The 16992-nt window shown below is 37.0% G+C and overlaps 1 protein-coding gene across 1 annotated transcript in view; it reads left to right on the top strand.

The window, feature by feature from the left end:
* FBXO33 (F-box protein 33) overlaps window positions 1–16782 on the top strand; it is a 34131-nt gene extending 17349 nt beyond the window's left edge. The window contains exons 2-4 of the mRNA XM_006733324.3: window positions 11807–11917; window positions 12456–13141; window positions 14735–16782. Coding sequence (XP_006733387.1) covers window positions 11807–11917; window positions 12456–13141; window positions 14735–15006 — 1069 coding nt within the window. The 3' untranslated portion in view covers window positions 15007–16782. The remainder of the gene's footprint in view (window positions 1–11806; window positions 11918–12455; window positions 13142–14734) is intronic.
* Window positions 16783–16992: the final 210 nt, after the last annotated feature.

Here is a 16992-nt window from a genome sequence, read left to right on the forward strand (position 1 = left end):
CAAGTCCAGTACCACATGGATTCACAGGCGAATTCTACCAGACATTTTAAAAAGAGTTAATACCTATTCTCAGAGTATTTAAAAAAAAAATAGAAGAGGAAGGAAAATTTCCAAATATATTCTATAAAGCCAGCATTACTCTAATAACCAAACCCGTACAGACACCACAGAAAAAACTACAGGCCAGTATTCCTGATGAACCTAGGTGCAGATATTCTCCACAAAATATTAGCAAACTGCATACAACAATACATTGAAAAGATCATGCACCACAATCAGGTGAGATGTATTCCCAGGATGCAAGGATGGTTCAGTATTCTCAAATCAATCACATCATACACTATATCACAAAATGAAGGATAAAAGTCATATCGTTTCAATAGACGCAGAAAAAGCATTTGACAAGATTCAATATCCATTCATGATAAAAAAAACTTTCAACAAAACAGTTTTAGAGGGAACATACCTCAACATAATAAAGGCCATATATGAAAAGCCCACAGCTAACATCATCCTCAGTGGTGAAAAACTGAGAGCTGGGCGCCTAGGTGGCTCAGTTGGTTAAGCGACTGCCTTCGGCTCAGGTCATGATCCTGGAGTCCCTGGAGCGAGTCCCGCATCGGGCTCCCTGCTTGGCAGGGAGCCTGCTTCTCCCTCTGACCCTCCCCCCTCTCATGTGCTCTCTGTCTCTCTCATTCTCTCTGTCTCAAATAAATAAATAAAATCTTTAAAAAAAAAAAAAAAGAAAAACTGAGAGCTTTCCCTCCAAGGTCAGGAACAAGATAAGGTTGTCCACTCTCACCACTTTTCTCCCAACATAGTACTAAAAATCCAAGCCATAGCAATCAGAGAAGAAAAAGAAATGAGGCATCCATATTGGTAAAGAACAAGTTAAACTGTCACTACTTGCAGACAACATGATGCTATACATAGAAAATCCTAAAGATTCCATCAAAAAACTACTAGAAATACTAAATGAGTTGAGTAAAGTGGCAGGATATAAAATTAATACCCAGAAATTGGTAGCATTTCTATATACTAACAATGAAGTTGCAGAAAGAAATTTTAAAAAACAGCACCATTTACAGTTGCACCAAAAAGAATAAAATACATAGGAATAAACTTAACCAAAGAGGTGAAAGACCTATACTGTAAAAACTATAAAACACTGATGAAAGAAATTGAAAATGACTCAAAGAAATGGAAAGATACTCCAAGCTCATGGATTAGAAGAACTAATATTGTCAATATGTTTGTATTACCCAAAGCAATCTACAGAGTTAATGCAATCCCTATTAAAATACCAACAGTATTTTTCACAGAACTAGAAGAATACTAAAATTTGTATCAAACCACAAAAGCAATTCTGAGAAAGATTAACAAAGCTGAAGGTACATAATTCCAGGCTGCAAGTTATAAATCAAAGCTGTAGTAAAAACAGTCTGGTACTGGCACAAAAATAGACACATAGACCAATGGAACAGAGTAGAAAACCCATAAATAAACCCACAGTTATATGCTCAATTAACTTTCAGCAAAGCAGGAAAGAACATCCAATGGGAAAAAAGATAGTCTTTGCAACAAACAATGTTGGGAAAACTGGTCATCTACATGCAAAAGAATGAAACTGGACTACTTTCTTACACCATACACAAAAATAAACTCAAAATGAATTAAAGGCCTAAATGTGAGACTGGAAACCATAAAAATCCTACAAGAGAACACAAGTAGTAATTTCTCTGACATCAGCCATAACAACATTTTTCTAGATATGTCTCCTAAGGCAAGGGAATAAAGGCAAAAATAAACTATTGGGACTACATCAAAATAAAAGCTTTTGCACAGCAAAGGAAGCCATCAAGAAAACAGACAACCTACTGAATGGGAGAAGGTATTTCTAAATGATATATCTGATAAGGGGTTAATATCCAAAATATATAAAGAACTAAATACAACTCAACACCAAAAAAAAAAAAAAAAAAAAATCCAATTAAAAAATGGGCAGAGGACCTGAATAGACATTTTTCCAAAGACATACAGATAGCCAACAGACACATGAAAAGATGTTCAACATCACTAATTAGGGAAATGCAAACCAAAACTGCAGTGAGATATCACCTCATACCTGTTAGACTAGCTAAAATCAAGAAGACAAGAACAACAAGTGTTGGTGAGGATGTGGAGAAAAAGGAATCCTCTTGCACAATTGATGGGAATGTGAATTGGTACAGCCACTGTGGAAAACAGTGTAGAGGTTCCTCAGAATACTAAAAATAGAAATACCATATGATCAGATAATTCCACTATTGGGTGTTTACCTGAGGAAGATAAATATATATGTAGATAGATAGATCTATATAGATATATGCTCCCCTATGTTTATTGCAGCATTATTTACAGTAGCCAAGGAATGGAAGCAATGGAAGTGTCCATAAATAAATGGATAAGGAAAATGTGATATATATATATGTACAAAGTGGAGTATTAGCCATAAAAAAGGATGAGATCATGCCATTTGAGACAACATGGATGAACCTGGGGTATTATGCTAAGTGAAATAAGTCAGACTGAGAAAGATACCATATGATTCCACTCACAAATGGAATCTAAAAGAAGTGCATGAAGAAACAGTAAATACAAACAACAAACTGATGGTTGCCAGAGGGGCGGGGGCAAGGGGGTTGGGCAAAATGGGTGAAGGGGAGAGGGAGATACAGGTCTCCATTTATGGAATGAGTAAGTCACAAGGGTAAAAAGTAGAGCATAAGGAATATAGTCAGGGATATTGTAATAATGATGTAATGGGACAGGTGGTAACTATACTTGTGGTAAACATAGCATAATGTATAAACTTGTGAAATCACTAAGTTGCACACCTGAAACTAATGTAATATTGTGTGTCACCTATACTCAAATAAATAAATTGCTTTTGTGAATTCCTAAGTAATATTTGTTTGTAAAATAGGATATTTGAAAAATACAAGAGGGGCGCCTGGGTGGCTCAGTCGGTTAAGCGGCTGCCTTCAGCTCAGGTCATGATCCTGGGGTCCTGGGATTGAGCCCCGCGTCTGGCTCCCTGTTCAGCAGAGAGCCTGCTTCTCCCTCTCCCTCTGCCTGCCACTCTGCCTGCTTGTGCTCGCTCTCTATCTCTCTGTCAAATAAATAAATAAACTCTTAAAAAAAAAAATACAAGAGGGCGCCTGGGTGGCTCAGTTGGTTAAGCGACTGCCTTCGGCTCAGGTCATGATCCTGGAGTCCCAGGATCGAGTCCCGCATCGGGCTCCCTGCTCGGCAGGGAGTCTGCTTCTCCCTCTGACCCTCCTCCCTCTCATGCTCTCTCTCATTCTCTCTCTCTCAAATAAATAAATAAAATCTAAAAAAAAAAAAAAAAATACAAGAAAAATAAAGTAAAAAATTCACCAGAGATGATCACTGGCAAATATGATGTATCTTTGCAAAACTGGAATAATAATTATGTGTGGTTTTGTACCTTTTTCCTTTAATATTATACCTTGTTCATTTTTCACATCATCAAAATCCTGTCATGCACTACAAAGGTAAAAATCCAGAATACTGACAATACCAAATAGTGGCAAAGATGTGGAGTGATAGGAACTCTTCTTGTTGCTAGAGGGAGTGCAAAATGGTACAGCTACTATGAAAAAAAAAAAGTTGGCAGTTTCTTACAAAACTAAACATACTGTTAACCATACAATCCAGCAGTTGTCCTACTTGGTATTTACTAAAAGGAGTTGAAAACGTATGTCCACACAAAAACCTGCTCACAGATGGTTATAGCATCTTTATTCATAATTGCCAAACCTTGGAAACAACCAAGATGTCCTTCAGTCGGTGAATGTATAAATTAACTTTAGTACGTACAGGCAGTGGAATTATTATTTAGCACTAAAATGAAATGAGCTATTAAGCCATGAAAAGACATGGAGAAACCTTAAGTGCATATTACTAAGTGAAAGAAGGCAGTCTGAAAAGGCTATATACTGTATGATTCCAACTACGTGATATTCTGGAAAAAGCAAAACTGAAGACAATAAAAAGATCAGTGGTTGCCGGGGGTGGGGAGAAGAGAAAGATGAATAGGCAGAGCACAAAGGATTTTTAGAAGAGTGAAAAACTGTGTACGATATTATAATGATGGATATATGTCATTGTACGTTTGTCCAAACCTGTAGAATGTACAACGAGTGAGCCCTAAGTTACACTGTGGACTTTGGGTGATTATGATGTGTCAGAGTAGGTTCATCCTTGCTTAAAAATGTACCATTCTGGTGAGTGATATTGATAATGGGGGAGGCTGTACATGTGTGGGGATAAGGAGTATATGGGAAATCTGTACTTTCTGTACTTTTTTTTTTGCTCTAAAAATAAATTTTAAAAGATAGGTGTATATGTGTCTGTGTGTGTGTGTGTGTACACACAGACACGTATGTTTAAAATTCTCTAAAAGATGACTATATCAATAAAGCATCTTCTGACAATTCGGTTTCAGAGAAGTAAACTCCATAACCCAAAGGATGATTAGCCCTAAAACTGTTTATATTGCAAACACTTTGTGTATTAGTCCATAACATGAAGAATGAGCCCAGAAATAAACCCATGGTTTTATGGTCAATTAATCTTCAACAAAGCAGGACAAGAATATACAATGGGGAAAAGATAGTCTCTTCAGCAAGTGGTGCTGGGAAAGCTGGACAGCTGCATGCAAAAGAATGAAACTGGACCACTTTCTTAGAGCATACACAAAAATAAATTCAAAATGGATTAAAGACCTAAGTGTAAGACCTGAAACCATAAAACTCCTAGGAGAAAACATAGGCAGTAATTTCTTTTCAGCCACAGAAACATTTTTCAAGATACGTCTTCTCAGGCAAGGAAAACAAAAAATAAATATTGGGACTACACCAAAACACAGTGAGAAAAACCATCAACAAAACAAGAAGGCAACCTACTGTATGGAAGAAGATATTTTCAAATGATACATCTGATAAGGTGTATCAGGTGCCCCTTAAGTTAATCTTATATACCAACTTATCTGTGAAAGAACCCAACAATGTAAATTAAATTTGCCCGTTCGCTTACATTTTTACCTAGGTGTTAATGAAGGTTTTACCAGGGCGCCTGGGTGGCTCAGTTGCTTAAGCGACTGCCTTCGGCTCAGGTCATGATCGTGGAGTCCCGGGATTGAGTCTCATATCAAGTTCCACATCAGGCTCCCTGCTCAGCAGGGAGTCTGCTTCTCCCTCTAACTCTCCCCCCTCTCATGCTCTCTCTCTATCATTATCTCTCTCAATAAAATAAATAAAAATCTTTTTTAAAAAATGAAGGTTTTACCAAAATACAGCCTGAAAATATAAAAGTAAATTGTCTTTTAAAAATCCTAAATTAAGATTACCTTGTGAGCTAATGTGAACAATACCAAAACAGCATAAAAACCACTTAAAGTGGGGCGCCTGGGTGGCTCAGTCGGTTAAGTGTCTGCCTTTGGCTCAGGTCATGGTCCCAGGGTCCTGGGATCGAGCCCCACATCGGGCTCCCTGCTCAGTGGGAGGCCTCCTTCTCCCTCTCCCTCTGCTTGTGTTTCCTCTCTCACTGTCTCTCTCTGTCAAATAAATAAATAAAATCTTTAAAAAAAAAAAAAAAACTTAAAGTGCCAAATTTAAGAGGCCTTATTTTCTTTGAGGGGTTAACTGAGAAGACAATAGACAATCCAGCATTTTTGTAGAGAAAAGGTACAGCTAGGATTTTTTTAGGATAATAAAATGCTATATATATGACAAAGTTCTTTAAAAAATTGCAAAGTAGGGGCGCCTGGGTGGCTCAGTTGTTTAGCGTCTGCCCTCGGCTCAGGTCATGATCCCAGGGTCCTGGGATCAAGCCCCGCGTCCGGCTCCCTGCTCAGTGGGAAGCCTGCTTCTTCCTCTCCCACTCCCCCTGCTTGTGTTCCCTCTCTCGCTGTGTCTCTATCAAATAAATAAAAAATCTTAAAAAAAAAAAAATTCCAAAGTAAAACATTTTTATTTCCACCAAAAACTGAGAAACTCCTTGTAACTTATATATTTTTTTTGTGGTGGTGGTGGTTGATAGCTGTGACTTGGGTTGGTTGAAAAGTGACATTTCTTTTTTTTTTTTTTTTTTTTAAATAGAGAATTCCTAATTCTTTTTTTTTTTTAAGATTTTATTTATTTATTTGAGACAGAGAGAATGAGAGAGAGCATGAGAGGGAGGAGGGTCAGAGGGAGAAGCAGACTCCCTGCCGAGCAGGGAGCCCGATGCGGGACTCGATCCCGGGACTCCAGGATCATGACCTGAGCCGAAGGCAGTCGCTTAACCAACTGAGCCACCCAGGCGCCCGAAAAGTGACATTTCTGATAGAAAAGTGCTTTTCTTTGAATCTGAAGACTTGCCAACAAAATTGACAGCACTCTAGGCCCAAAATAAATTAGGTATTGGCCCTAACATAAATGTACTTAATTTTGCTTCTCCTTTTACCTACTTTTGTGTGCAAGATTTCAAATAACATGACTAAAGTATCATATTTAGAAGAAATTAGGGTTGCTAATGTGATAGGTTTTCATCTTTTTAAGTAATTTAAAAACTTGAAGCGGGGGAAATCGGAGGGGTAGACGAACCATGAGAGACGATGGACTCTGAAAAACAAACTGAGGGTTCTAGAGGGGAGGGGGGTGGGAGGATAGGTTAGCCCGGTGATGGGTATTAGGGAGGGCCCGTTCTGCCTGGAGCACTGGGTGTTATGCACAAACAATGAATCATGGAACACTACATCAAAAACTAATGATGTAATGTATGGGGATTAACATAAGAATAAAAAAATAAATAAAAGCAAAAAAAAAAGTAATTTAAAAGCTTTTATTTCACAAGTAAGAAAACTGCAGTCAGTGGATTTTTTTGCATTTTGGACACTTGATTTCTCACTCATTGTTCTTTCCACACTACTTTTATTTCTCCTGAGCAACCCTTTAAAAATCTGGATAACATTATTCTTGCTGATTATAATGTGGTTTATGTTGATTGTCCAATAAGTGACACTAAGTACTTCATTCAGACCAGTGTGGATAGTATATGAAAAAGAATTATATATACTTAAATATTTGTGCCAAGCAAATGTGATATTTAACACTTTTGGGCATCATTACTTAACAGTGTGAGCCTAGCAATGGGCATTACTTGGTAAATAGATTCCAGCTAGGGAAAGCTATTGGACTGGAGAGGGATAAGTGTGACATGGGACTTAAAATTAATGGACAAAATCTTTCATACACAATTTTGTAGTGGAATTGTGAAGTTCATTTTTGGGTAATATTATCTAGGTTATTTGATTACATACGGAAGCACTGAGTTGTGGTCTGAATGATAAGGATTTTTAAATTGCTGAGTAGCTGAAGAAATTCAGTGCTGCTTGTCAATAAAATTTAAGTGCTTAGGAAAATGACATTGCAAGAATATCTTAGTCACAGTTGAAAAGGAAAGCTGAGGTAGAAAAAACTTTTGTTTTATATTCAGTAAATCTAAACAGCTGTGAAACAAATTAATTGGGGCAATGTTTTATTAAACTCTACTTTTAATTTTAAATGCTAGTAACTATGATGGAGATACAGTCACCATTATGCCAAGAATTGCCAAAATGTCAAAACTTTTTGTTAATAGTCTTGGCTATTAGCCATGATTGTGAAAGACCACTCTTCTGCTTTTGTTTTTTTAATTTATGAGGACTTTTATATTCCATCAGTAGGAGATAGGTGTTCTTTATTTACCACATACAGTACAGCAAAATTAAAACCACAGTTCATTAAATTAACTCCCTGTTCTGTTGTGGCACCTTGATAAGTAGGAGTCTTTGATATTATACTTAAGGAAGTTTTTGGACTAAAAGAATTGAAGTAGTAGAAAAAGAGGAGATTAGAGAACAGAAGAGAGGATAGATCTGGAGAATGTGGATGATCTCTCTCTCCACTGTAGCCGGGACACCACAATGCGGGAAAAAAGGAACATCCAGACCTGATGCCAGTGATATAGATTAAAATGTTTGGGAAAACTAAAAAAATAAACACCAGCATAGTCATCCTAAATTCTCTGGGCCTTATTATAGTAAATAAGTGGAGAAAAATTGCCCTTTAGAGGAAATATATAATCCATGGTTAATTTCATTTCCCCTGCCTATATGTTTTTCCATTCCTGTTTCTCTCAAGAGAATAAGAAAATGAGGATTCCTCTCTCCTATGGGAGGATTTGCTTTTGAATCAGTCATAGCTGGCAGGCTGCATTTTTCCAGGTCTGAGATACAGACAGTGGAAATTAAATATGATGTCTTCAAAATAAATGAGTTACAGTAAATGGAAAGTCAGAAATGACATCACAGGTGAAGAAAGGTGTGTTTATTTGCTCCATTCATTCAAAATGGTTGTCTTCTTGATCATTTGCACTTTTTTTCAAGGGATGGATTTGGTTTGTATTTGAGTTAATGGGAGAAATGGGGGAAGACTGTGTTTTTCTATGTGTACTTTATAATATCTGCAACATACATTAGCAGTATAATCAAGATATGTTTGGGGTTGTAGGATATTTTTTTAATTATGGAAAACATTTTCTGAAGTCAACTCCTACTTTTTTATAGTTAAAAACTAGTCATTGGTCTTAAGAGTTATAAAGAAAGCTGAAAAATAGTGTGGACCTTCTACTAAATATTTTAACCATAAGAACAGTAGTATTAGCTATATATACTCTTAATTATATTTCTGCTGATGACAGTATGTTTTTAAATGAAGCTAACCAGAAAACTAGAATATGTACATTATATTCTTTAGAGCAGCACTGTTCAATAAAAATACAATATAGACCACACACGTAATTTAAATTTTTCTAGTAGTCACATTAAAAAGTAAAAAGAAATGATGAGATTAGTTTTAATATATTTAACCCAATATATCCAAGTATTACCTTTTCATTATGTGATCAGTATAAAAAATTTAATGAGATTTTATATTTTTTTGTACTAAGTCTTTTAAATGTATTATTTTTATTATTTTTATTTTATTTTTACATCATTAGTTTTTGATGTAGTGTTCCATGATTCTACTTAGAGCACATCTCAGTTCTGACTACCCACATTTCAAGTATTTAGTAGCTATATTTCCTATATTGAATGATGCAGATTTAGAATATGATAGGAAGAATATTACTACTATGATATTAATAATTCAGGTTGGTGGGGCACCTGGGTGGCTCAGTCGTTAAGCATCTGCCTTCGGCTCAGGTCATGATCCCAGGGTCCTGGGATCGAGCCCCACGTCGGGCTTCCTGCTCTGCGGGAAGCCTGCTTCTCCCTCCCCTCCCCACCCCCCCACTTGTGTTCCCTCTCTCGCTGTGTCTCTCTCTGTAAAATAAATAGATAAAATCTTAAAAAAATAATAATAATAATTCAGGTTGGTCCCCATCTATCATGGGTCCCTTAAAAAGTCTTTTTATTTGTGAAAAATTTTTTTATCAATATCTTTTTATAAATAATAAATTTAAATACTTTTATGGGGGCATCTTGGTAGTAAATTTAGTGAAATATTTTCTACTCACCTGGTATTTATCGCCTTGCTATTCTATGGAAATATATGAAGAAGTGTTTCTAAGCCCTTTGAGGTGCTAACCTTTTACTTAGTCTTTTTTTCCCCTTTAAGGCAGATTTAGTTCTCTATCTCATAAAAGAACTCCTGATAAGAAACACAGTCAAAGTAATGGAGGACATAATTATTTGGAATAGCTGTCAGTACTCATAAACTCATCTTTAATTTCCCTTTACATAGATCTATCCAGAAGAAAACTTTATTTTTTTTAATTGATTGAAATTATTACCCTTAAAATAATGCTCCATATGATGTGATTATCTTTCCAAAATCTATCCCAGGCCCACCTCCCCTTATGTATCTATTTCCCATTGTTCTCATTTATATTATGGTCTTGATTACAATTTCTATCTAGGTAACTCTTGAACTTACCTTCCCAAAGTATTCATTTGTTTAACAAATACTCATTGAACACCTGTCTTGTGCCCAAATGTATTATAAGAAACAGGAGTTTACCCTCTCATGAGAAAGTTAGGTAACAAATCACAGTAAAGCATATTAGTTTAATAAAAGCATTTTACAAAGTCCCATGGAATGGCTATATCTACAGAGGCTGAGAGAATGGACTCAGAAAAGACTTTAGTAGAGTGGCATTCAGGTATAGAAGGCTGAATAGAGATTTACCAGGCAGACCAGGAGAGTGAATAATATTACATTTAAAAAATAGTAAGTAGAGGCGCCTGGGTGGCTCAGTCGTTAAGCATCTGCCTTCGGCTCAGGTCATGATCCCAGGGTCCTGGGATCGAGCCCCGCATCGGGCTCCCTGCTCCGCAGGAAGCCTGCTTCTCCCTCTCCCACTGCCTCTGCTTGTGTTCCGAACTCTCTCGCTCTGTCTCTCTCTGTTAAATAAATAAAATCTTAAAAAAAAAAAAAATAGCGAGTAGCCCAGTATAGGTTTTTTTGAACCACATTTTGAAGTCTCTCATTGTATCAAGCTAGCCATTTGCCTTTTTCTTATAGCCAGTAGGGGTGTGATCCCTTAGGGATTTTTAATCAAGGCAATACAAAATTCAAGTTTGTGTACAGCTATGATCCAGGAGCATTCCTACTTGCCCAGGAACCTATTGGGAGATACCTATTTGTGCCCCAGGGCAAACCCACGAACATTGGTCTAAATGGATCCTGAAGCAGCCCTGTGAACCAACTCCATCCTCACTCAGCCATGGTTTAGGGCAGTCGCACACATCTAGAAACCCAGCAGATGGCATACCTGTCAGTGCCCCTGGAGACAGGTCTGTAGAATCTGGTCCCAGCTCTGGACCCTGAAACAACCCTGACACTCAGTTCTAGCCCCTCCCAGCTGTAATCCTAGGCACTCCTGCCCTCCCTGGGACCCACCCAGGGGCAGAACAGGGGCCTTCCCAGGGATCTAGCAGAAACCACTCCTGCCCACACACCTAGTAACAGGCTAGCTGTCTGCGGACCTAACAGCAGACCTTGTCCCAGCACCAGCCCTACTGACCAAGGACTCAGAGGCAATCCTGTCTGCCAAGAGATCAGACACCAAGTGTCTGGTAATGGGGTCCACAAACCATAGACCCCAGTGCAGGCCCAGCAGCAGCCATGTGACCTGGCCTCAGCCTAACTTGACTGTGGTCCTAGAGGTAGTCTCATCAGTCTGGAGACCCAATAGGAGGAGATCTTTACCCGCAGAAACCTACAAAAATTCGAAGAGATGTTTGTTCCTCCAAATTCAGACACCAATTCCAGGCTACATGGATCATTAAAATTATCAGGCAAACATGGAACCACCAAAGGAAACTAATAAAGTTCCAGTAACCAACCCCAAGGAAATAGAGATGAACTGCCTGACAAATAATTCAAGGTAATCATCTCAAAGAAGCTCAGTTACATGCAAGAGAACATAGACAACTAAATAAAATCAGGGAAACAATGCATGAACATTTTTCCATGGTCATTAAAATACTGAGTTCCTGAACTAAGCTTTATACCTCAGTCCTCATTCTGTAAAGCTTTTGCTATTTCTCCTGTATTATGTTGTTTTTCATTGTATGTAAAAAGCAATCTGAAAGTACTTAAGTGGATTTTAAGTGAGTTATAAGGTAGAAACTTTTGTAGATATCCCTTCTACATTTCTATTTTTAGTATTTATATTTTTATATATTAGTTATTTTAAATTACTTTTCTTGTAGGAACCTCCAGAAGTTTAGCCTTTTTGGAGACATAAGTGTTCTACAACAGCAAGGAAGTTTGTCAAATACATACCTCAGCAAGGTGGATCCTGATGGCAAAAAAATTAAACAGTAAGTTACATAGTTGTGGAAGGGGGCTTACGCTAATAATAATTTTAGTTTTTTTCTGAGAAATTGTAAGATACAATCAGAAGAGTAGTATTTTTTCTAAAAAGAACATATGTCCTGTAAATTGGAAATGTTTTACCTATGAAATATGCTATTCCACATTATAAATCTTTAAGACAGAGAATTTGCTGGGTAATTATTGCTATTTAAAACTTATTTTTCTGCTTGCCTTCACTGTAACATAAATTGCATATCATCAGTCTTTTCTACCATACTGGTACAAAATGCTGCTTTCCTTGGGTGAAGAACATATTTTTATATGTTTAATATATCCATGGGTCTGATACAGTTTATTCATTATATTTGAATGTGAATTTTAATGGTATTTATGATATTACTACTTGGGGGTTGGTTAGAAATTAACTGAGAGAAAATGGATCTCAACATTGCATGCCATTTCACTGCCCAGTTTCAAAAGTCGGTGTTAAAAGATTAGCACTAAATGTTAACAGGATCGTTGTGGCATGTGTTTTCCATACAGAATTCAGCAGCTGTTCGAAGAAATACTGAGTAATAGTAGGCAACTGAAATGGCTGTCCTGTGGGTTTATGCTGGAAATAGTAACCCCAACATCACTGTCATCTCTCTCAAACTCTATTGCCAACACCATGGAGCACCTGAGCTTGCTGGACAACAATATTCCTGGTAACAGCACCCTTATCACCACAGTCGAACTGGAGCGATTCGTGAATCTGCGCTCACTTGCCCTGGATTTCTGTGACTTTACAGCTGAGATGGCAAGAGTCTTAACCGATAGCAACCATGTGCCTTTGCAGCGACTGTCTCTCCTGGTCCACAATGTCTCCGTGATGCACAAGTCTCTGGACAACATGCCAAATGATGAGCATTGGAAAGCCTTGTCACGGAAGAGCACCAGCCTTCGGGTCTACATAATGGCCTTTGATATCAAGAGTGAAGATATGTTAAAGATTCTGAAACCCAGTATACCACTAGAGAGGATTCATTTTGACAGCTACATCACTTGTGTTTCAGGAGCTATTGTTGATCTTATATCCAGGCAGTATGATAAGTTCCTCACTCATTTTATATTAATGAATGATGTAATTGACACGTCTGGTTTTCCAGATCTTAGTGACAACCGAAATGAAGATCCATTGGTTTTATTAGCATGGAGGTGCACAAAGCTCTCTCTTCTGGCAATTCACGGTAGGTGATTTTTGCTCAGTTTAATTTGTTATTTATATTACATCTAAAATATTTTAAACCAGTAAAAAGATAGCAATGACATTTATAGTGTTGAGTAATCTAAAAAGCTGAAATGCAGGTTTTTATACTTTTTAATAATTTATAAGATATACCACTTAACAAGTAGAAAGTCATATTGCTATAGCTCTAAGTGTTCTTTTTTTTTAAGATTTTTTTTTTATTTATTTGTCAGAGAGAGAGAGCACAAGCAGGGAGAGTGGCGGGCAGAGGGAGAAGCAGGCTCCCTGCTGAGCAGGAGCCCAATGTGGGACTCGATCCCAGGACCATGGGATCATGACCTGAGCCGAAGGCAGACGCTTAACCTACTGAGCCACCCAGGCGTCCCTCTACTCTTAAATGTTCTTGCTCCGGCTTCCGTGTTACTTTTTTCTTCCACCATGTGATTGATGGTATTTCATGAGAATGGCATTTGAAATTAATTGATCTATCGAAGAAAACATATCTACTTGCAGTAGATGTATTTCTTCCTCTAATCACAAGATCTCTTAAAAACATAATACAGAAGGAAGAGAAAGTATGATTTCTTTCTTGCTTGCTGCCTCATCTTCTAGATTCTAGATATTAACATATTAATTTGTATATTTTTTTAAATGATGATTCCATTGATTGGGTATATGCTTTTTTCTTACTGGTGCCTTTCATCTTAATGTTAACTATTCTCATTTAGAGAGAGTTGCTATTCTGACAAGTTAGAAGAACATTTTACTTCCTTTTCTGGAACATGTAAGATATTTACAGAATACAAAATAGACCATACGAATGTCTTAAACTCTTTTAGTTGTGTTTCCTTGTTTTTTAAATTAATTTTTTAGCCTGCATTAGTGCAGGAAAGTGTGCGTCTTGCTTTTCAAGTTTTGCTTTATAATTTGGCCAGTCATCAGAGGTAGCAGCAAAGAAATGCATTTCAACTTGTTATAAGATTACCCAACACTATATATTAAAGGTTAATTTCAGCCAGTCTAAGCTTTTATTTTAAGAAATAAGAAATAAGGTATTAGATACAGCTGAAGCCCCTATACCCATTCCCCTTTATTCATTCCCAGAGGTAATCCATGACTGTTTTATACTTTACATATTTTTTACTGGCAATTAACAGTTTAGAGTGTCACTTCTTAACTTTGGACTGTGAAGCATCATAGGAGAGGATTTTTTACTCACTAAAAATAAGTTTCCTGTGTATCATTAATGGATACATATATGAAATAAAAATTTGTTTATGATACAGCACTATCCAAAGCTATAAAGTTTTACTTTAAATGTCTTCAATCTTACTAAATGTACTGATATCGGAATAGGATTACAGCACCTACCAATTCACCAGCCACAGTGATGTTGGAAACAATATCAAACTTAGTCTTTTTTTTTTTTTTTTGAGCTAAACAATCATACTTCCTTTTCCAATCTCAGTATATTTTTAAAAGAAAAGGACCAAAGTGGTCAGTGAGATACAAGTTTGTGGAAAAGACTAACTTATCAAATAGATAAAATAAAATGCAAGGAAATGACAGTGTTTGTCTTTGGTTTATTTTGAAGGTTACACAGTGTGGGCGCACAACCTCATTGCCATTGCTCGTCTTCGTGGCTCTGATCTAAAAGTACTTGAAGTCACTGAAGAAAGCATTGATTTTGACCAAGGTGAACTGGCCGACCAGGATGTGGATCCAGTGCATAACCTTATTGAGCAGGTATCCCTGGGCCTGGGTCAACCTTGGCACGCTGTCATGGACATCGAATCACTCAGTGTCTTCACTGAACCAAATCGTCATTTTTACAGAGAGATGCAAAGCTTCAGCGAAGACATTTAGCTTTTTTTTAAATGTACAATTCCTGTGGTTACATATGCAAGTAGGGTCCTATTATGTTTTTTTTTAGTAGTGTGAATTTAATCCCTTTGTGCTGTGTTTAATCAGTATTAGCTTTATAGAATTATATATATATTCTACTTCTTGATCAAAGAACGTAGTCGGGTATTGGTTTAGAAGTTCAAAGTGACAATGTGTAGGGCTTTCACGGTTAATGGACTTGTTATCACATCTTAAGGATATACAACCGAAGGTTGTCTGAGGTTGCTGGCTAACTTTATTTTTCACTGAGTTACTCTGCCTTTTGATGTTTTTATTCTTTGTGTGTCAGAGTTCAGAGCTCAGGAGCCAAAATATTTTTATACATATATAGATATATATCCATAGCCTGGTGGATTTGTATGCAATGCACCGCATTCATGCTTCTGATAGCATTTCATTAATTTTTATTTGAAATGGAAGAAGGGAGGATAGTATGATTCCAAATGAGTTATCTCTAACAGAAAAGCCAAGACTTTAACTTTCATTACATATATAATAGTTGAGATCACCAATTGCCATTCTGAATTTTGTATAGTACTAGGTTAGAACACTGCTTAATCCTTTTTTTAAAAAAATGCATTTACATAAACATGAATACTCAAATTGTTAGACTTTTTTTAAAACTACATCTGACATAATTTTATTCATCAATTACATTATACATTCAAGTTAGCTTTTTAGCCCAGATTTCAAATAGTGGAGGAAGAAACTGTATTCCAGGGTAAAAACCTCCTTAAAAGAAAATAAAAAAACACAGTTGTAAACACACATGCTTGCAAACACACATTAGTCGTGAAATCCCTAGCAACGAGTCACTGGATTTTTCTCTGTCAGCGCGCGTGTCAGCTGCCAAAGAATAGACTTAACTGAAGAAGTGCCCACATGCTGGCAGGGGCCGGCCCACTCTGGCCAGCCAGATACTGCTAGATTGTAATATTTAAGGTCGAATTTCGACCTGTGGTACACAGCTGTGCTGTGGCTCAGTCAGCAACCTCAGAACTCTGAAAAAACAAAACAAAAAAAAAAGAAAAAAAAACCATGCACCTGTTTCACTGTGAATAGTGAATGTAAAGGAAAGAAAGGAAAAACTGAAAGCTTGTTCTATCACAGGTATGAGCTGCTATGATACATGAAGAACATTCCATGAAGTATGTTTTAAAACCTTGTTATATCTGAGAGGCTTTAAAAGCCGACTTAACTGTTTCAGGGCAACCGCGGTACAGACGTGGTCTCTGTGAGACTTCCACCTGACCCCAGTTTTAAGTGGTACGAATGTTGTGCATTTAATGTTAAAGGACAGTCTGCAATAATAAAGTAAGTAGCCAACGTGGGTGCCCAGCAGTGCTGAGACCTGGCTGCTCTATTGTAAGCTTTGGAAACACAATTTATGCAACAGATGTCCAGATATGATTCTATTTATGGAAAAAGTTTATATGTATTTTACAAATGGTTTTACCATCTTATATTAAAATGACCTTTTGACAGGTGTGCACTGTTTTGTCTCCAGTGAGCACATACCATGAGGATTTTATATGTACATCAGTAGTGTGAATCCACTGGCACAGTGTGTGTAAATGCCAGATGTGGTGAGATTTTATCTTATAAATGTGATCAGATAAAATAAATCCTGACAGAAACTGTAAGGAAACCAGCTGAATGTTTGACCTGATGACTGATGTTGAATGGTTTATGTTAAATGTATATTCTTTTAATCAATGAATAAAGCATTAAAAAGTGGCCATTGTAATATATTTTATTGTATACAAAGCATGAAAACTTTGAGTGTTAAACTGTAATAATCTTTATATCATGTGTAATCATGTAAGCTACTGTTGTAGTCTGGTGCAGCAAAGCTGAAATTTGGGAATATTTCATAAAAAGTCCTAGGTTAGGGGCACCTGGGTGGTGCAGTCAGTTAAGCATCTGACTCTTGATTTCAGCTCAGGT

Source organism: Leptonychotes weddellii, chromosome 9 (assembly GCF_054177405.1).
Source record: "Leptonychotes weddellii isolate Sample4059 chromosome 9, ASM5417740v2, whole genome shotgun sequence".
Taxonomy (NCBI): Eukaryota; Metazoa; Chordata; class Mammalia; order Carnivora; family Phocidae; genus Leptonychotes; species Leptonychotes weddellii.